The 22,247-nt window shown below is 43.5% G+C and overlaps 1 protein-coding gene and 1 long non-coding RNA gene across 6 annotated transcripts in view; one reads left to right on the plus strand and one right to left on the minus strand.

Annotated features, from left to right (window-relative positions):
* The window catches only part of LOC118392499 (PRKC apoptosis WT1 regulator protein-like), an 84,514-nt gene extending 74,166 nt beyond the window's left edge, over positions 1-10,348 (plus strand). For all 3 annotated transcript variants that reach the window (XM_052460407.1, XM_035784536.2, XM_035784537.2), the window contains exons 6-7: positions 1,713-1,817; positions 7,106-10,348. In XM_052460407.1, the coding sequence (XP_052316367.1) occupies positions 1,713-1,817; positions 7,106-7,192 (192 nt within the window). In that variant the 3' untranslated portion in view covers positions 7,193-10,348. The remainder of the gene's footprint in view (positions 1-1,712; positions 1,818-7,105) is intronic.
* LOC127906829 (uncharacterized) lies at positions 4,536-6,043 on the minus strand. 3 transcript variants are annotated; one of them, XR_008062949.1, is made up of 3 exons: positions 5,324-6,043; positions 4,919-5,208; positions 4,536-4,643 (listed from the first exon to the last, which is right to left on the minus strand). It is a non-coding gene; the product is annotated as an uncharacterized LOC127906829 (long non-coding RNA). The 3 variants fall into 3 exon arrangements; XR_008062948.1 differs by having other exon boundaries at positions 5,035-5,208; positions 5,266-6,043; XR_008062947.1 differs by having other exon boundaries at positions 5,266-6,043.
* Positions 10,349-22,247: the final 11,899 nt, after the last annotated feature.

The raw sequence follows: 22,247 nt of genomic DNA on the forward strand, positions 1-22,247 counted from the left end.
AAGTGAGCGAACTTGCACAATTGGTGGCTGACTAAATACCTTTTTGCCCCACTGTATGCCTGCTGGAGCACATGCTACAGGTGGGTGCTGCTATGGTGACCAGTGAGCTGAGGTAAGGCGGGGCTTCACCTAGCAGAGACTTGTAGATGACCTGGAGCCAGTGGGTTTGGCGACGAGTATGAAGTGATGGCCAACCAACGAGAGCATACAGGTCGCAATGGTGGGCAGTATATGGGGCTTTGGTGACAAAACGGATGGCACTGTGATAGACAGCGTCCCAATTTGCTGAGTAGAGTGTTGGAGGCTATTTTGTAAATGACATCGCCCGAAGTCAAGGATCGGTAGGATAGTCAGTTTTACGAGGGCAGCATGAGGGACGGATGCTTTGTTGCGAAATAGAATGCTGATTCTAGATTTAATTTGGGATTGTAGATGCTTAATGTTTATAATGTGACTGTGATGTTTGAAATATTAAAATAGGACATGCCTTTGTTGATTATTTCAGAATGACTGTTATGCTTCTTGGCACATTTGACATTTTATTGTTGGCGTTTGATATCCTTCCTGTCTACTGCTATTTCTATTTCTGTATCCATCTCACATTTCCTGAAAGCCCTGTCTGTGTTGTCTGTCTGTGTTGTCTGTCTGTGTTGTCTGTCTGTGTTGTCTGTCTGTGTGTGTCTCTGTCACAGGGGCAGAGATACTTTGATAGCAGCAGGGCCTGGGGAGAGGTGACCTATAATTGTTTTTAAAGCGTCTATCAGCATCCTGATAAATCTTGAGGATTTATTTTTAAAAGATGAATTCCTCTCGGGATCGTTTGAGCGGCTGCCCAGTCTGGCCTCGCTGTTAGTCTTCAGTCAGATGTCGCCCTTCCTATAATCCTGGCGGCAATAACTCCTCTGTGTTCAGTCAGAGAATGTCTTTTACTGGAGTTAGGGAGAGGGGGAGTTCTATCTTCCCCAACACTCTGTACTCTCTCTCAATCACTTTTTAGATTCTCAAATGTCACCCCGGTCCAGTCCATTTCTAAAAGAAAAACTACTGCTTTCACTTGCCACGATGCCTGTAAATGAAGAGTTTGCACATCACTGGCGAGTTCGAGAGAGCAATCGGTGCACTATAGTATTGATTTCAGCAAGTTCTGTCGCTGGTCTCAGGCTTGTTGTTTAAATGCAGCAGATTTCATAGCTTTATACAACATTGACAAATGTGCAGCGTTCTTGATTGCTTTGACTATCGCATTGTAGTGTCATTCATCATGATAATGAAAGTATTACTTTGAAGCTTCAGTTACCCATGTAACTCGGGTAACCCTCCATAAAATAAAATGTATCTTCCGCGGCCTGAAGATGTATGGTTGCCACGGTATGGACATTGTGCGACATTCATTATGTTTGATTGTTTTCTCGTTGCTCTATGGGTTTCCATGGAAACCAGTTCACGCTTAACTTTGTTTTTACTACAGATAAGTTGGAGAGGCAGATTCCTGGCGAGCCTTCATTTAGCAGCGTAAAGATCAACGTCAAGCGTGACCACATGTCCACACGGCTACGGCTTCTATATTTGTTCTGTCTCTCTGACTCCGTCTCTCTGTCTCTGTGTGTGTGTGTGGTGTGTGTGTGTGTGTGTGTGTGTGTGTGTGTGGACGGTACCAAAGTGCTGCAGTATGTGTTCTAACGTTAAAGAGCTCTTTGTCCCTTCTTCCTCAGGAGCTGGCCAGACAGAGGCAGGAGAACGGGCAGCTGCTGAAAGCCCACCAGGATAAAGACGACCTAATTGGAAAGCTGAAGGAGGAGATTGACTTGCTTAATAGAGTGAGTGTTGGAGAGGGTTCTCCCAGGGTTGAGAAGGTAGAGTTGGGCAGGGCTGGGGGGTGTTTGAGACAGACCTTCAGGGTTGAGAGGGTAGAGGTGGGCTAGAGTGTTGTGGAGGGTCACCCAGGGTTGAGAGGGTAGAGGTGGGCTAGGGTGGGGAGTGTTGGGGAGGGTCACCCAGGGTTGAGGGGGTAGAGGTGAGCTAGAGTGTTGTGGAGGGTCACCCAGGGTTGAGGGGGTTGAGGGGTGAGAGGTGAGCTAGGGTGGGGAGTGTTGGGGAGGGTCACCCAGGGTTGAGGGGGTAGAGGTGAGCTAGGGTGGGGAGTGTTGGGGAGGGTCACCCAGGGTTGAGGGGGTAGAGGTGGGGAGTGTTGGGGAGGGTCACCCAGGGTTGAGGGGGTAGAGGTGAGCTAGGGTGGGGAGTGTTGGGGAGGGTCACCCAGGGTTGAGGGGGTAGAGGTGAGCTAGGGTGGGGACTGTTGGGGAGGGTCACCCAGGGTTGAGGGGGTAGAGGTGAGCTAGGGTGGGGAGTGTTGGGGAGGGTCACCCAGGGTTGAGGGGGTAGAGGTGAGCTAGGGTGGGGAGGGTTGGGGAGGGTCACCCAGGGTTGAGGGGGTAGAGGTGGGGAGTGTTGGGGAGGGTCACCCAGGGTTGAGGGGGTAGAGGTGAGCTATAGGGTGGGCAGCCACTAAGGCACTGAGAGTTAAGTAATTTACAGGTATTTTGAAGAGGTTACTATACAGATGTTAGCGCAACAAGGCTAGATCTGCTTTCACAATTATTAGTAATTAATAGTATGCTCCTTAAATTATAACGTGTGATATGTATGGTTCCCTTCTAGTCTAGAACACAGGTATAGTAATGTATATCTGCGTGTTGTTTTCTTTACCAGTAATCCTTTGATGTACAACTCAGTCTTGCCACGTCTAACTGTGCAGAAATTCTAATAGTTTTCTTAATTTCAGTTTGTGACAACTGGCAAGTATAGTGTAGAGAATCATTGTACCATTTAAGCTGTTGGGAAATATATTTTTTCCATAACCCAAAATATTGTATTTTCATTTGCTTAAAGCTGGTGTACAAAACTAAAAGTAAAAAATGTAACGTAAGGGAAGCATATAAATAGCACACATTGAACAGATCTACCACTTCTTAGCCTTGCTTTCAATGAGTGACTGATCTATAACACCCATTTCTATGTGGATCTTATTATAGTTTCTCTTATTTGTCAGTTGAAAGCTTGTCATTTTTAGTAACTGTGCACTGCAGGGGAAACTTGGAGATATTCAGTCTCACACAGCTGTGTTGAGTGAAGCTGAGGACTAAATAGAACCGATTGCCAAATTACCACGTCGCTATCTGCAGGCAATCAGCTTGATATTGTAAAGCTGCTTCTCGGATAAGCAGAAGATTACAATTATCCAGCGCTTGCAAGGATTAACACTCGCACAGGCAAACCCCCCAAAAGAGTGATTTTCTCATGTTCTCTCTCGCTCTATTTATCTCCCGTACCCCAACCTCTGAACTGGATCTGATGTTGGTATTTTATCAACATTTTAAACTCATTGTCAACCGCACGGGTCGTAACCCCATCCGGTTTTGGTCTACAGAGCCTGAAGTAAACGATATGCAGACCCGTTCAAGGTGCAGAGCTCTTCAGTTCCACTCCCCTGCACCCCTTGGCAGTTTGGAGAAACAACTTTTGAGTTTCACTGTGTGCCTCCTAACTTAAAACAGCTGCTCTTTTCAAAACATGACATTTTCCCTTCCCTGACAGTCTATTGGATCTAGTCTTAAGAAAACACTAGGCCCCTGCTATAAGTCAAAGAGTCCTTATGCCAATCAACATCCTACACACTGTGGTCAAGAGACACCCTTCTAGTGTGAAGTACAACTCTGATTTCAATCATCCCTTGACATGTAACGTGACTTATAACCACTAGGGTTATCAGCCTGTAATTAGTTTGTCATTAGTCAAGAGTTACTAAATCTCCACTCCGATCTGCTCCTGAATGTTATGTAACCATTTAGTAGTCCACACATTAGGCTAAATCCACAGACTCTGAATTTAAAGAGACAGCTGTGTCGCATGTGCCTCTTTCTCTAGAGACCAATTATATTACTTCTCCTTGGCACCAGGGAGTCAGATCTGTGACAGCCTACAGGCAAATACCCCACACCCTGTCTCCATACTTACTATAGACCCACACTGTATACAGAGAGGCACAACCCCCACCCCCTTTCTCCATACCTACTATAGACCCACACTGTATACAGAGAGGCACAACCGCCACCCCCTTTCTCCATACCTACTATAGACCCACACTGTATACAGAGAGGCAAAACCCCCACCCCCTTTCTCCATACCTACTATAGACCCACACTGTATACAGAGAGGCAAAACCCCCACCCCTTTCTCCATACCTACTATAGACCCACACTGTATACAGAGAGGCAAAACCCCACCCCCTTTCTCCATACCTACTATAGACCCACACTGTATACAGAGAGGCAAAACCCCCACCCCCTTTCTCCATACCTACTATAGACCCACACTGTATACAGAGAGGCAAAACCCCCACCCCCTTTCTCCATACCTACTATAGACCCACACTGTATACAGAGAGGCAAAACCCCCACCCCCTTCTCCATACCTACTATAGACCCACACTGTATACAGAGAGGCAAAACCCCCCCCCTGTCTCCATACCTACTATAGACCCACACTGTATACAGAGAGGCAAAACCCCCACCCCCTGTCTCCATACCTACTATAGACCCACACTGTATACAGAGAGGCAAAACCCCCACCCCCTGTCTCCATACCTACTATAGACCCACACTGTATACAGAGAGGCAAAACCCCACCCCTGTCTCCATACCTACTATAGACCCACACTGTATACAGAGAAAACCCCCACCCCTGTCTCCATACCTACTATAGACCCAACTGTAACAGAGAGGCAAAACCCCCACCCCCTGTCTCCATACCTACTATAGACCCACACTGTATACAGAGGCAAACCCCACCCCTGTCTCCATACCTACTATAGACCCACACTGTATACAGAGAGGCAAAACCCCACCCCCTGTCTCCATACCTACTATAGACCCACACTGTATACAGAGAGGCAAAACCCCCACACCCTGTCTCCATACCTACTATAGACCCACACTGTATACAGAGAGGCAAAACCCCCACACCCTGTCTCCATACCTACTATAGACCCACACTGTATACAGAGAGGCAAAACCCCCACCCCCTGTCTCCATACCTACTATAGACCCACACTGTATACAGAGAGGCAAAACCCCCACCCCCTGTCTCCATACCTACTATAGACCCACACTGTATACAGAGAGGCAAAACCCCCACCCCCTGTCTCCATACCTACTATAGACCCACACTGTATACAGAGAGGCAAAACCCCCACCCCTGTCTCCATACCTACTATAGACCCACACTGTATACAGAGAGGCAAAACCCCCACACCCTGTCTCCATACCTACTATAGACCCACACTGTATACAGAGAGGCAAAACCCCCACCCCCTGTCTCCATACCTACTATAGACCCACACTGTATACAGAGAGGCAAAACCCCCACCCCCTGTCTCCATACCTACTATAGACCCACACTGTATACAGAGAGGCAAAACCCCCACCCCCTGTCTCCATACCTACTATAGACCCACACTATGCAGAGAGGCAAATACTAGGGTCCTCAGAAACACAAATTCCTCAGCATTTCTCCCGATGTTGTTATTTTGTATTTTTCTAAAGTAATGGCATTCATTCACTTTGAATGTTTCATAGATCATTGTCTAGCTCCTGGCATTGAATATTGAGAACAGCGGGACTCTTTGCTGTTGGTTTCATAAGAGGTCAGAGTTTCTGTTTCCTGAGTCTACAGTCTTTGGCCAGTATTCCAGTGTTCCCAGCGCTCTGAGACCATCAACAAATTCTCCCCATCGCATGACCCCTGCTCCCGTTATCTGGGTCACAGGTTTTGGCAATGTTTTTGGCATTGGGAAACCCAGCAGGAGGGCTCCCAAAAGCCTTTCATCTCTGAAATATTCCAAAAGAGAGTTTGCAGCCCTCCTCGATGAGGCATTCCAATGCAAACAAGCCCTGAGTCTCCCCTGCCAACAAATACAGTTGCTGGTCAGTGTTGATTTTGCACATTTCAGGAACTTGCAAGGGTCCTCTATGCCTGGCTGTCTTTATTATCGTCACATGTGTTCGATAAGGCTGTGGAGACTGCAGTGGCTATGAGCCATCTGGCCATGTGGAGGAGGCCATATAACTGTTGGATCAGAGAGCCCTGATAGCATCACATGAACAGGACCTCATAAGAGGAAGTCTCCCTGTGGGAACTCTCGCCGGTGCGATAGTGATCAGAAATGTCCCTCTGAGAGGTTACTGCAAGGCCTGATGGGAAGGCAGGAGATAAGGAACAGATCCAGTGTGGCGTCTCTTTCTCGCAGCGCTTGAAGATTGAACTGTGACTCACTAGCAGAGTTTGTAGCGAAGGCTTGGATAAGGCTGAGGTGCTGGCAGACAATATGACCCCGGAGAACATCTGACTCTGGGTATTGGCTACATAGAATACAGGCTCAAGCAGGTTGCATGCAAGTTGAAGTACATGTAGATATAATCTATGTTGGGAGATTAAATGAAATATGAATAAAGTTATTAGTAAAGTTATTAGTCGGTTGTAACTTAAAAAGGTTAAAGTGGTATGCCAGAAAAACAATGTCATGGCTATCGAGTGAATCTAGCAGCCGTTTGATGCGAAATGAGACGGCTTTTCTCCCCTTGTGTCAGAGCTCAGACAGTGAGCTGTTCTGTAGCCACACCATGTCTGTGGCTTTGTGACCTCCAGTGTTTGACTTGCAGACTACCTCGCTTTTTAAGTTTCCGACAAGTGCGGCTTAGCTAATCCTGACGGTCGCCTGTCGCTTCCGCCAGTGATGGAGGAAGCCGAAAATGAGAAGTGTCATTTTTAGATCAGCGCTTTGATGAGAGGGCGTCATAGCAATGGGGCTCCTCATTTGTGCCTAATTGGAGCTGTTCAAGTTTAATTCGTTATTATCAAGGCAATTCTGCTGAAGGGAGACCCGGGAGGTGAAACACTTCGTTCCACCTCTCACTCTCTCATCTTTCTCTAAACTGACAAGCTAACTCCTCTGAGGTAAAAAAATAAGGCAGATCTTGCATAATGATGGTATATGACTTCCTTTAGATCAAGCTGAAGTGGAGCTGTATCCTTTGTTTTTGTTTTGCAGGACCTCGATGACATTGAGGATGAGAACGAGCAGCTGAAGCAGGAGAACAAAACTCTCCTGAAGGTGGTGGGCCAGCTGACTAGGTAGAACCCAACGAGCCACGGATCTCCACTTCCAAAAAGAAAACAAACCACCCCCTACCCCTCCAACGGAGTGCCCCTCTCAAGGCCTTGCTCTCACCCACCCCCTTCCCTTTCCACCCTCGTTCCAAGTCCAGCGGCATATCCTTTCTCTGTGTCGGTGGTGTCTCTGTTGTTGTCGATGGGTGGAAGAGGACATTTTAAAAGCAGCTTCTAGATCCTTTGTGTCTTAAATGCACCTTGAGCATCCTCCCTAAGGATGCTTTTATTCAGTTCTGAGGGGAAACTGAAGCCACCGAAAGCTCTAGTCCTATTTAGATCCCATGGGATGTCTAAATGAGGTTCTATGATGGTATATTTAATGTAAATCTCTTGTACATAGGCCATTTAGATTTGTTGTTCTTTTTGATGAATCTTAAAAAGGAAATTGAATGTACGTGGTGCATCACCGAGCATATGAGGGATGCTTTGTAGGTTTTAGGAACTAAAAGAGTTCTTGGACATTTTGACTCTAATGATCTGTTGACCAAGGTATACAGTACTTGCGTAGATTATGTGCAACCGGCTCTCTGTGCTTCTGTTTATCTGCATCATTACAGTGTAAATGCATTGTCAGCTCAGAGGCCGTATTGTCCTTCAAAGCGCTAAAACCTGGTCCTCCATCTGCACGTGAAAGAACCGGCTCTGTGATGGAGCCTGTGTCATTTAGACCAAATTCAAAACAAAATCCCTGCTACCATCAGCCAAAGTGGGCATAATGCCTTGCATGTTACGGACGTCTTTTTTGAAAATCCATTAGTTCCATTTCCCCAAGGGGATAAAAAAAAAAGCCTGGTGCTTTTTCTGTTCATGTCGATGCCGCTTTTACTCTCTTGTTCCGATTTATACTTGGTACATTTTAATCAGTGGGGTTGTTTCAGCTAAAACTAGGGTATGCCGGTGACATGGGTGAGGGGGATAAAGTTGACGCTTTATTTACTGCGTTTCTACGCAATTTATAACTCTAAAATGCTATTCAGAGAACAGCAAAAACCATCCAAATTTACTCCAGTCATAATACACTAAACTGCTATTACCTTTTAATGGTGATTGGAAGGATTTTAGTAGCCTATTTTATATTGTTGTTGTCGAGCTAGGATATGATGACTGCCATACTCAATTCACGCCCTGATTTCAATCCAGGCGGTATATTTTAAACCTGAAGTCATTCAAATATATATATCCCCATTTATAAATCATAAAAAGCAAGCAATTTGTTTTCATTTTATTCTATGCTTTATAGCCATTTCGATGTTGAAAATGAAATATTATAGTATTGTTGATGGTGAGAAGTCCTGGGATTACACCCCGGTAGAAATACATATGGAATCTTTTGAAATGCGTTTTGCATCTGTAACTCAAGCATTTTACAACTTGTTTTGTTTGCAATATTGATCGGTGTAGCTGCTCTTGGTATATAGTGAGCAAGAGTTATAGAGTAAGCTACTGCAGTGCATTTTGTTGTAACCAAATCAACTGAAGGAACATACTTTTTAAAATGCATCTCTTTTTGATTTCTCAAGACTGTGATCTTGGCTGTGAGAAGTTCTATTACTTTACCCCGACCGTATTTAGATCTTTGCATTACATACAGGGGCCCATTTTTGTGCTGAAACAAACACGTGTGTGACTGTTGCATCATGTGTTCTGTAAAGCCCACTGGGTGGTCAATATTTTAGGTTTTTAGACTTTACTGGGGTACATCTTGATATAGAAACCCTGCTTACCTGTAGACACACACACAGACACAGACACAGACACAGACACACACACACACACACACACACAGAGACACAGAGCCCTTACAGGAAAAAACACGTGAAACAATGTGTTTTTGGAACACTTCACGTGATGAGGTTTCACATAACCTTTCACATTTTCATCCAAATGTGAATCTTTTTGGGGGATATTTTTCACTTTAGATTTCACAGGTGATGCCCTGCAAGTAAAACAAGAGTTGTTAGAACACACAAACAGGGCTTAGAACATCATGTTTTCAACTTACATATTTGTCACACTTTGACATACATGATTACATTGTGTATGTTTGTTTAGACAGTAATTATTATTCCACATGTCCTCACCTAGGATTTCAACTCACAACCTCTTTGTTCATGGCATTCTGACATATTCCTCCTACACTTTGGACTTCAAAGTCAATCTCAGCTTTGTTAAAAGTACATATTTATCAGTGAGTGATTCAGGAGTAACGTTAAAACAGAATAATATGCCCCACAAACATTAGGCAACTATACAGAAAATCCTCAAATTGCTGAAATAAGTTAATTAATTAAATGATGAGAGAATAGTCACTGCTAACTAAAATAGCAGTGTAGACTGCACTATTTTGGTAAGTGTAGAGGTGTAGGGGAATGCTACAGAGTTTGTGGCGCAGCAGAAAGATCAGTTTACCCCAAATCCAGAGGTTGTAAGTTCAAATCCCAGGTGGGGTCATATTGAAAATTCAGTACTTAACTACCAGGTGATCATGTCTAATGTAATCATATTGACATTGATTAAATGTTTTAACTATTTTAGCTGAACAGCTTATCACTTATTTTAAAACTCCCATACCATGTAATTACTTGACTTATCGTCACGTTGCGTCCTGATGAATGGTAACACAAAGGTCTTGAGAACATCTTACAAACCACCCTAACATGTTCCTCAATGACTAGTTCCAGTTTTGTTCCAGGGATTTTCCCCAGGGATGTTTTTAGGACATTCTTGGAATGTTGCGTCATGGTCCCCTGGAGGTTTTATCTAGTTCCCGGTTTGTTTCAAGCATTTTCCCCATGACGTTTTTAGGACATTCTTGGCATGTTGTGTCATGGTCCCCTGGAGGTTTTTGTCTAGCTCAAATGTTGTCACATGTTAAACGTTTTTCATCCCCATCCCCACATTTACTCAAATGGTGTCAAGTGTAGTTTAGCGGTGTCATGTTGACATTTTGCTTCCCATGTTGTCACATTTTATTTCACACAATATCATGGTATCACATGTTGTCACATGAACTTCACGTGATCATGTGACATGTGTTTTTCTGTAAGGGACACCTCTTTCTCTCTCTACATTATGCATGTACAAACGATGAAGTCATTTAATAAAAGTTTGATTATCTCTCTGTCGACTCGTTAGTGTTTCATTAAGGCTAATTTGATGTGATGATACGATGCCACTGAGCCGGTAATGTAATGTGACAGCGGTGGTTCAGTTGTCACAATAGACACACTGTGTGACCATGGTTATTCATCATCGCCAATCACCTCGCAGTCTGACTGGAGAGGGACCACCCATCCCTGGCAAGCTGCGCCTCCAACACACTGTGACGCTGCACTAATACAGCAATGCCATCCAAGTCATTAGTCTCCCTCACCTTGAGAGAAGAGGGCTTCCTATCAGGACTAATGTAAAGGTAATTGTCTCATCTTCCTAGAACTGCCCCAGGGTGGTCCAGCACCATTCCTATTAGCATTTTAATAGGAAGTTGTAAGGTGCGTGTGATGTAGTCATATATTATAGGAGGCCTGAAACTATTCTGTTCATTCCTCATCCTTCCTCTAGTTTGTGAAATAATCTCCTTTTTAAACCCCCTGCTTTGTCTTTTTTCCCGTCTTGTTATTCACAAACTTGACAGTCTCTTCACTGCTTCTCCTCTCTGCTTAGTAAAACTGAGTTTCAACTTCAGCTTCATTTAAAAACCCCTCATCTGTTCCTTAACCAGCCCTCTGAAAGGCTCTCACGACCACCACACAGCCTCACGGGGACATGTTTGGAAAATGGAGGTATGGAGGTTTTGTTCATGCTAAATTAATGTAATTATTATTCTTACTGGTACACGACACAGTTGGGCTCTGGCACTAATGAAATTGCAGGACTGCAGCGTTATCAGATACCATTTTACCTTTGTACTTTTAAGCAATAACTTTTTTTTTTTTTTTGTAGATCTGAAATGTAATCGAGGTAACATTTTTTTATTTCAGTGAAGACCTTAGATCTTTTTTTCTTCAGTGAGCTGAGGCCTGGAGGCTAGTTGATATGGATGGAATGGGCACGTCCGTGTCCACCGAAATGCATTTGATCCTGTGGAACTGATAGTCATTGGAGAAAAAATAAAACCAACCCTTATCTTGTTTCTTGAAGGAGGCCATATTTCATTATCAGCGATTTCTTGCTCTTGGTCCTCAGAGCCAATCTCCTCCATCTCTGGGATCTCTGGTGCAAGGAACCACTCACCCAGCTGAGGATGGCAGGGGTCGGGGAGAGAGAGAGAGCGGGAGAGAATATATGTGGCTTATTTCGTCTCCCCTGAATTGGCCGGCTGGCTTGGAACCATCTGCTCAGAAAAATGCCTCCTAAAATAAATATTTCCCATATAGAGTTTTGTTTAGAATAAGATAACATTTCCCTAAAACCTTTTGTAACCAGTAGATCATGTTCTACTGATATGGAACCTACGAGATCTCCCACACGTTGCACTTGTATCAAAATTAGGATACATTCTGCAGTAAGTCTTTTGTAACACAGATTATTAGCGTTGGCATTTGTGGAAGCCTGATGGACCTCTGTGGCTTGCTACTGGACTAGTGAGGGATTTTTTTCGACTCGTGCTCTCCCAACAACGCTCTGAAACGCGAACAACACCATGTCCGAGAGAGGGGAGGTGGAACAACACAAGACACATGCATTTCCCTGAACACACCAGGACCACGAGCTGGACTGCCCTTTCAGAAATGCCCTGTAAACGTCAATTAGGAGGAAAGGCGCTATTTTCACACCAATAAGCAACATAAACCGTTGACAGACCAAAGGCATTTCATTCACCACAGAACTCCTACCACTGTATGATTCATAGTGCGATAGATTATCATGCTTTAATTTTCCCACAACTGTTACCATAGCAATGACTGAGATATGGTTTGGTGTAAATCACACATTCTTGGAGTTTGTGTACTTTGGTTAGGCTTATAGTAAGTTGTTATTGCTGTAGTATTACATTTCTGATACAGTATGTCTTTTACATGATTTGTAAAACTCTGCAAGCATTTCAATATGATAGAATATACTGTGATTGTTATACAGTATACCGTCGTGGCCAAAGGTTTTGAGAATTATACAAATATACATTTTCACAAAGTCTGCTGCCTCAGTTTATATGATGGCAATGCTAAGTCCCTCTTTGCCATGCAAATGAACTGAATCCCCCCAAAAACATTTCCACTGCATTTCAGCCCTGCCACAAAAGGACCAGCTGACATGTCAGTGATTCTCTCCTTAACACAGGTGTGAGTGTTGATGAGGACAAGGCTGGAGATCACTCTGTCAGGTCTAATAACAGACTGGAAGATTCGAAAGGAGGGTGGTGCTTAGAATAATTGTTCTTCCTCTGTCAACCATGGTTTCCTGCAAGGAAATCATTGCTTTGCACAAAAAGGGCTTCACAGGCAAGGATATTGCTGCCAGTAAGATTGCACCTAAATCAACCATTTATCGGATCATCAAGAACTTCAAGGAGAGCGGTTCAATTGTTGTGAAGAAGGCTTCAGGGCACCCAAGAAATTCCAGCAAGCCCCCAGGACCGTCTCCTAAAGTTGATTCAGCTGCAGGACCGGGGCATCACCAGTACAGAGCTTGCTTAGGAATGGCAGCAGGCGGGTGTGAGTGCATCTGCACGCACAGTGAGGCGAATACTTTTGGAGGATGGCCTGGTGTCAAGGGCAGCAAAGAAGCCACTTCCCTCCAGGAAAAACATCAGGGACAGACTGATATTCTGCAAAAGGTACAGGGATTGGACTGCTGAGGACTGGGGTAAAGTCATTTTCTCTGATGAATCCCCTTTACGATTGTTTGGGGAATCTGGAAAAAAGCTTGTCCGAAGAAGACAAGGTGAGCGCTACCATCAGTCCTGTGTCATGCCAACAGTAAAGCATCCTGAGACCATTCATGTGTGGGGTTGCTTATCAGCCAAGGGAGTGGGCTCACTCACAATTTTGCCTAAGAACACAGCCATGAATAAAGAATGGTACCAACACATCCTCCAAGAGCAACTTCTCCCAACCATCCAGGAACAGTTTGGTGACAAACAATGCCTTTTCCAGCATGATGGAGCATTCCTCTTAGTTGAGTGCCTCTCCTCAAAGCCACAGACATTGGTCTGTGATGGCCAGTGGGACAAGAGACATTGTTGGAACTGAATTTCTATATGTGGTCCTTTTGTGAAACTTGAGGTCAAGTTCACTTTAAGGCAGGACAGTTGAACAGCCAGGCCCTTTTATTTTCTTAGTACACTGGTGTCTCATTGTCCTGATCACTGTCACCTTGAAGCTGCATCCTCAAAATGAACTACATCGGCCTCAACATGGATTGTGTAAGTCAGAATGTATTCAAATAGTTTTGTGTACAGTTGTCGATACTCTAGTCAAGAGATCCTCATACAACATATGGAATTGTCAGGTCCCGTGATTAGAACCAGAGCACAACAAGCTTCAGTACCTCTTTTCTCAGCTGGGAATAAAGTTGGCTGTTCCAAAATATCATTTTTTGTCACCATGGCAATGAGCTATGATGCGAATCCCGATCATTCTTTCTAAACTATGGTCTGCGCACACCCATGAAGACACACACAGAACCTGCCTGGCTGCTAATTCCACCAACATCTTTTGCATTGTTGGGTGAGAACACTAATGACAGAATACCTCATATATAGACTTGGAATTTTGTTGCCACTTTTTTTTTTGCTGGACAAAACTACCTTGAGCCATGTATTTTAATTATGTGGAAGAAAAGAGTTGAAATAACATACATATCCAATGTCTTCAACTTTCAAAGGAATTTAAATTCAAAGAATGACCTACACTGTGTAGAGAGCAATCATGTTCAGTACCAATGTGTTTTCCTACCCTGCTTCAGTTGCTCTGCTCTACCAGTGGATGGCAGTGTTCTCACCACATCCATGCAACCTATTCAATCCACTACACTGGGGTGTCAAACTCATTCCACGGAGGACCGAGTGTCTGGTTTTTCCTTTCAATTAAGACCTAGGCAACCAGATGAGGGGAGTTCCTTACTGATTAGTGACCTGATTAGTGACCTTAATTTGTCAATCAAGTGCAAGGGTGGATCTCTCTTTGCTACATACACGGTGTCCTGTTAATGCTATACCCTTGTTCTGTTTGGATATAAAAGTCCTGCATGTCATACCTCAGTTGTATGTTTGTTTATGAGAGGAAATGAATAATAATGACTTCAATAACCGCAATTTCTTTCTTTTTTTTCGTATTTTTTCACCTTTATTTAACCAGGTAGGCTACTTGAGAACAAGTTCTCATTTACAACTGCGACCTGGCCTAGATAAAGCTAAGCAGTGCGACACAAACAACAACACAGAGTTACACATGGAATAAACAAACATACAGCCAATAACAAAATAGAGAGAAAAAAAATCTATATACGGCATGTGCAAATGAGGTAAGATAAGGCAATAAATAGGCCATAGTGGTGAAATAATTACACATCAGCAATTAATCACTGGAGTGATAGATGTGCAGAAGATGACTGAGAGATACTGGGGTGCAAGGACCAAATATAAATGAGTATCAGTATGGGGATGAGGTAGTTGGATGGGCTATGTACAGGTACAGTGATCTGCGAGCTGCTCTGACAGTTGGTGCTTAAAGCTAGTGGGGGAGATATGAGTCTCCAGCTTCAGTGATTTTTGCAATTTGTTCCAGTCATTGGCAGCAGAGAACTGGAAGGAAAGGCGGCCAAAGGGGGAATTAGCTTTGGGGGTGATCGGTGAAATATACCTGCTGGAGCGCGTGCTACGGGTGTGTGCTGCTATGGTGACCAGTGAGCTGAGATAAGGCAGGGCTTTACTTAGCAAACACTTATAGATGACCTGGAGCCAGTGGGTTTGGCGATGAATATGAAGCGAGGGCCAGCCAATGAGAGCGTACAGGTCGCAGTGGTAGGTAGTATAGCGGCAGGTTAGCCTAGTGGTTAGAGTGTTGGACTAGTAACCGAAAGGTTGCAAGTTCGAATCCCCGAGCTGACAAGGTACAAATCTGTCGTTCTTCTCCTGAACAGGCAGTTAACCCACTGTTCCTAGGGAGTCATTGAAAATAAGAATTTGTTCTTAACTGACTTGCCTGGTTAAATAAAGGTAAAAAAAAAATATATATATATATAGGGCTTTGGTGACAAAACGGATGGCACTGTGATGGAATGCATCCAATTTCCTGAGTAGAGTGTTGGAGGCTATTTTGTAAATTACATCGCCGAAGTCAAGTAGGATAGTCAGTTTTACGAGGGTATGTTTGGCAGCATGAGTGAAGGATGCTTTGTTGTGAAATAGGAAGCTGATTCTAGATTTAATTTTGGATTGGAGATGCTTAATGTGAGTCTGGAAGGAGAGTTTACAGTCTAACCAGACACCTAGGTATTTGTAGTTGTTCACATATTCACATAAATCACTGCCCGCACCTGCCCACATATTCACATAAGTCAGAACCATCCAGAGTAGTGATGCTGGATGGGTGGGCAGGTGCGGGCAGTGATCGGTTGAAGAGCATGCATTTAAGAGCAGTTGGAGGCCACGGAAGGAGAGTTGTATGGCATTAAAGCTTGTCTGGAGGTTATTTAACACAGTGTCCAAAGAAAGGCCAGAAGCATACAGAATGGTGTCGTCTGCGTAGAGGTGGATCAGACAATCACCAGCTGCAAGAGCGACATCATTGATGTATACAGAGAAAAGAGTTAGCCTGAGAATTGAACCCTGTGGCACCCCCATAGAGACTGCCAGAGGTCTGGACAACAGGCCCTCCGATTTGACACACTGAACTCTGTCTGAGAAGTAGTTGGTGAACCAGGCGAGGTAGTCATTTGACCAACCAAGGCTGTTGAGTCTGCCGATAAGAATGTGGTGATTGACAGAGTCGAAAGCCTTGGCCAGGTCGATGAATACAGCTGCACAGTATTGTCTCTTATCGATGGCGGTTATGATATCGTTTAGGACCTTGAGCTTGGCTGAGGTGCACCCATGACCAGCTCGGAAACCAGATTGCATAGTGGAGAAGGTATGGTGGGATTCGAAATGGTCGGTGATCTGTTTGTTAACTTGGCTTTCGAAGACCTTAGAAAGGCAGGGTAGGATAGATATAGGTCTGTAGCAGTTTGGGTCTATACTGTCACCCCCTTTGAAGAGGGGGATGACCGTGGTAGCTTTCCAGTCTTTGGGGATCTCAGACGATACAAAGAGAGATTGAACAGGCTAGTAATAGGGGCTGCAACAATTTTGGCTGATCATTTTAGAAAGAGCGGGTCCAGATTGTCTAGCCCTGCTGATTTGTAGGTGTCCAGATGTTGCAGCTCTTTCAGAACATCAGCTATCTGGATTTGGAGAAATGGAGGAGGCTTGGGCAAGTTGCTGTGGGGGGTACAGGGCTGTTCACCATGGTATTGGTGGCCAGGTGGAAAGTATGGCCAGCTGTAGAAAAATGCTTGTTGTAATTCTCAAACATTGGGGATTTATCAGTGGTGACAGTGTTTCCTAGCCTCAGTGCAGTGGGCAGCTGGGAGGAGGTGCTCTTATTCTCCATTCTCCACTTTACAGTGTCCCAGAACTTCTTGGAGTTTGTGCTGCAGGATGCAAATTTCTGTTTGAAAAAGCTAGCCTTTGCTTTCCTAACTGCCCGTCTATATTGGTTCGTAACTTCCCTGATAAGTTGCATATCGCGGGGGCTATTTGATGCTAATGTCATACGCCACAGGATGTTTTTGTGCTGGTCAAATTAAATCAAATGCGGTTGTTTGTATTACATAGAAATACCCTTTGCACTGCACAGTCACAAATGAACAGCATGTTCTAAAAACCGGTGTTGTTATCATGCTAGCCTGTGGAAACTCATAAAGCCCCTGTGGGAGGCCTGTGTTATACAAGAGCCTCCCTCTCACAGCACCACCACTAGCTATGGACAAAACACAAAGGCAGAAGACTATTACTGTCAATACTATGGAGGCAGAGAAATAAAGGGTCTCTTGAGTCTGCCCATATTCTGGACTGTAAAACCTGATAATATTTGTGACTGTTGGACACTTTCATTTGTTTCATGATAGTGATGCATCCCAATGTAATTTTTGACACAATAACAGTTGTCACGTTATGAATACTAAAAGCCCTCAAATAGGTTCCTAGTTGCTATTTCCAGTGAAAGTGCCAGGATCTCAAGGTTGTGATGGTTACACATAAAGCCACATGACATACTGAATATGAAACATCTCTGGGGAGCATCAACGGTCCCTGAAGGTCACTTTACACTGTTTCCATGACAGCCTGTCTGGCTTCCCTTCTGGGAAAGCTTGTTGCTGTTGTGGTTTTGTTGTTATGTAATATGATTTAAGTATTCACACACACACACACACACACACACACACACGCTGCCTCTCTCTCTGTCTCATTCTCAGTACTCCCGGGGACGCAAACACTCACAACACGACTCATCCGCTGGGCTGGCGCAGAGACGGCAGAACACCTCCAGGGGATAATGTTTGTGCAGTAAGCAGAGTGCCTGAAGTTTTTCTCACTCACACTCTGTTGACAGCTGAGATAGTACTGTATCAGACAAGTCATGTATAAAAACTTCCAATTCAGGTTATGTGGTAGAATAACATTCAGCTATCATTGAATCAATCAATTATGGAATCTACCCATCCATCCATCCATCCATCCATCCATTGACATGATCAACACCTATGAACTCACGGGTGATTGCTAGCAGTGTGGGAGTACGGTTCATCTATGCATGTCCGTTTCCATGAGCCTTCACTTTTTATTTATTTATTTAATCTTTATTTTAGCAGGTGTCTCGTTGAGATAAAAAAAAAACATTTTAAAAAGAGAGACCTGGACAAAATAGCAGCACACAAAGCTTCACACATTTACAACATAAACACGAATCACCACAGTTTAAAAAACATACATTTATACATTGAGCAGCAAGATTGTGTGTTGCAACCAAGAGTCAAAGCATTGACGACCCTCCACTTAATTTCCCATCATAGTGTTTACCTTAGATTTAAACCTGCAATTTCAGGACCTTTTGAAGCTTGTTCCAAACATAAGTGGCAGAGAACTGGAACACTTTCCCCCCTAGCTATGTACAGGCCTTATGCTATGTTCATAACCAAATGGGAGGTGGAGATTTACCAGTTATGAAGTCAAAAATACCAGTTGGATGCATTCACGTGCTTTGAACTTGTTGAACAAAGCCGATTCACTAATGTCCAACAAGCCGCGTAAACCATAAAATAAAAGTACAGCTCTCACGCTCGTAAACAAATTATATTATGTTCCAAAACCGTATGAATAGATTGCTTTAAGAAAAATGTTTTGTTGCGTTTAACTGCCAAAAATGCTGTTTTAGAGGTCAGTTCCTTAGTCAGCATGTAGAAAAAGTGGGAGTTCCCCACTACAAAAAAGTAAACTCTAAGCAAAACTAGATATCTTACATTAGGTGATAATTCACTGAGCGTTTGTATTTTTTTATTTTCCTTTTTCTTACCAAGCTGAATTATCTAATGATGAGTTTGCTTATTTTAACCTGATAAGCCCTAACCTAAAGTAACTTCATTACCTGATGAGATGATTAAGGTCTAATATCTTGTAAAATAAATTCAAATAAGATAAATGTGTAGTAATTGCCAAAGGGCCATTAAAGTGGATTTCCCCCAGTAGTAAGTGGTAAATTCCAACTTCCCACTTGGTTACGAACACAGCATCAGTCACAGTCAACAAAACACCATGTGAGCTCAGGCGATAGTTGTCATTTGTCTGCTGGATAATGCAGATACACAGGTAAAATGGGAGCTGTCTCAGTATGGCCTTGTAAGCAAAAACGTAACAATGCCAGCCCACTCTCTTATGGACGGTACAGTGATGAGTGAGGGCTTTGGAGTTTGTAACAAACCTCATCGTCCAGCCTACGTAATAAGGCCACAGGGGCATACATGTACAAGATATCACCATAACCAATTACAGGCACGAAGGTAGCGGAAACAAAGCCTCCTTCTCGCTTCAAAAGAAAAAACGTAACTTATTTTGAAAATAAAAACCGAACTTGGGGGTTAGTATCCACAGGAGGATCTAACGAGCCAATGGTCCCACTGGGGATGCCCCTCTGACACAGGTTAAATTACGCTCTAAAGGATGGTGGACACAGACCCTGCAAGGGGCAGCAGCATCTTCTGAGAAGCCTCCACATAGGAGGACCACAGAGGCAATAACAACAACAACGACAACAATACAAAGAAAGCCTGCACTCGTCCTTAATGAATAAAAGTGATTTCACACCACCAGGGTCTGTTTGGCTGATGCTTAGCTCCAGCGCTTTGATGCTCCAGTGGAGCAGCAATACAGTGACATTCAGACACACCCGAGCTTAGAGGGTCGCCGCGGTTCCCTGAGCGCAAGAAGCAGGTGACACATGACTGGAAAGGTCGCTCTCTGCGTGGTCCTGCCTACGTGTCCACCCTGCCTCACGGAACGACAGCGGTGCCATAGCCAGGGTCATGTTGGCTTGTTACTGGGGAGAGATGGAGGAGGACACTACTCTAGTTGTGTAATCAATGTTTTTTGCCCAACAGATGAGAGCTCTGTTTTCATAGTATATCATATCCTTAGTGACTGTGAATAGACTTTTTCATTCCAAAGAACAAACCGTGTAGCTACAGAAATCAGAGGATATTTTGCATTCAAGACCTGGCATTGAAGTTATTATAATTCCACACTCATTGTGTAATGAATAGCCTCCTTAGAAAAACATAAATTATTTATGAGGAATGTGTCTATTTCACAAGGCTAAATGTTCCTCACTAAATGTTCCTCACGTTCCTCACTAAATGAAATGGGGACATTCAGATGGCACAACGTTCCGGATGCATTCTGGATGCTGATTGTCTGAAAGCCGTGGTACATCATACATTATACAACGGGTGGGTCTAATCTTGAATGCCGATTGGTTAAAAGTGTATTCTAGCAGGTGTCTATTCCACAAGTTATCACCGGCTAAAAATCTATGACTTTAAAATGCCTATTTACTCTGTTCCATCTGACTGCACAATCCACTGTCTCATCAGCCCAGGCAAGGAAGTTATGAACTTGATATCCACTATAAAAAGCATCTAGACATTATCTCACATTTCTCTTAGACTAACATTTCGTTTTCAACAGCGGAGATTTGTATACTAAAGAGAGAGCACATGTTCTATGCCAGGTGAAATCGTGCCTCAGTTGCTCATTGTTATGGATGCACCCAAATAAATGTTGCAGCTTAAGCAAATGCAGCTACTGTTCTGGCTGCACTGTTTGACGTGACTGTAATTTAGCCGTAGTTGGCTAGCTAGCAAGCAAGGTCAAAGAATGTTGCAGCCAGAATGGCAATGGAACATGTAGAACGAATGACTGGGTCGCGTCTGTAGATTCAGAACAAAAAGACTGAACGACTGGGTCGCGTCTCTGGCAACCGAACCAATCGAACGAACGACCAGTCGGCTTGGGTAGCAGCCCTACAGTAGATTTGCTTTCGGGACTATATCTTGTGGAAGGATGAAATAGTATAAATAAATTCATCAAAATAAAGTTTTTAATGAAAATATGTCAATCATTATTTGAATAGGTGCGTAACCCTTTGTCTAAAAGTGATAATGCACTCAAAGGCGGTGTTTAGAGGATATATTGGCACTGTTTACCTCAACTTCGCCTAACAACACCTGTGCCAACATATCCTCCAAACACGTCTCTCAAGCATTATCACTTAATTATATACTTGGTGGTTTGATCCCTGAATGCTGATTAGCTGAAAGCTGTGGTATATCAGACTGTATACCACGGGTATGACAACACATGTCATTTTACTGTTCTAATTATATGGTTAACCAGTTTATAATAGCAATAAGGCACCTCAGCCATATGACACATTTCTTTGGGCTAATTACTTAAATATATTCTATTGGCCAGATCATATAGGCAATGATGACTTCATGACATGTAGTCATTCCTGTCCATAAAACAACATATCTATCTGCTTGTTTGAATGTCGAATGCACACGCCAGGTGATATTTGATTGCACTAAATGGGTTTGGGCCTACCAGCAGGCTACTTCCCTACACTTAAGATAAATAAGCTGGGAAACGGCTCATTAAAAACAAACCTTTCAAAAATGTCACCGAAATGATCAACATCTCTCAATTTATCATAACAAGGACAGGTCATAAGAACTAGTCATGAAACAACACATATTCCCTGGAAGCAAATCATTCATAAGAATAGCCTAGTAAGACTACTCGCATTTCTGAAAACACTGCCGCTGTCAGACCGCCACAAACATATTGTTTACAACTGAATAAGATTTCACTGTTGTTTGCAAGGGTCACCGTGACACGTAGCCTCTTTTAGAATCAGAAAGGGAAATACTTCCACACTGGTAGGCTCAGCATTCCCCAAAAGTCCCATTACAAGTCAGAATGTTGCACAAACTTCCTTTTCAACTTACTTTGCCTGTTGTCCGCCGGTTTTGTCCCTGTGTCGGAGGTAATCTGAAACAACATATCCACAGGGAAGTGTTATCAACCCGACTGTCAGTACACTGGTCTGTATATCGATTTGTACTTCGGGTTTTTATTTTCAATACTGATGCAATTCGCAAGTGATCAACACTTGCACAATATGGCTGAGCCTAACTGAACCACAGACCAAACTGCAAGCAATCTCAGCTGATTGTGAGGAAATGTGCTTCGGTCGACCATGTTCGTTTACATTTGGCTAGTGTTTACATATTGTGCATCATCTGCTGTGCTTTAATTAAGAGATTGAAAATACATGTGACAGATATGAACACTTTCCTGTGGATAACAAATCTCTACCTCCTACCTCCAAAAGCACCAACAGCATGTACTGTATAAACAGTAAAGTAACTGTAAATACACATACAAAAGTATGTGGACATCCCTTCAAATTAGTGGATTTTAC

This window comes from Oncorhynchus keta, chromosome 13 (assembly GCF_023373465.1).
Source record: "Oncorhynchus keta strain PuntledgeMale-10-30-2019 chromosome 13, Oket_V2, whole genome shotgun sequence".
Classification (NCBI taxonomy): Eukaryota; Metazoa; Chordata; class Actinopteri; order Salmoniformes; family Salmonidae; genus Oncorhynchus; species Oncorhynchus keta.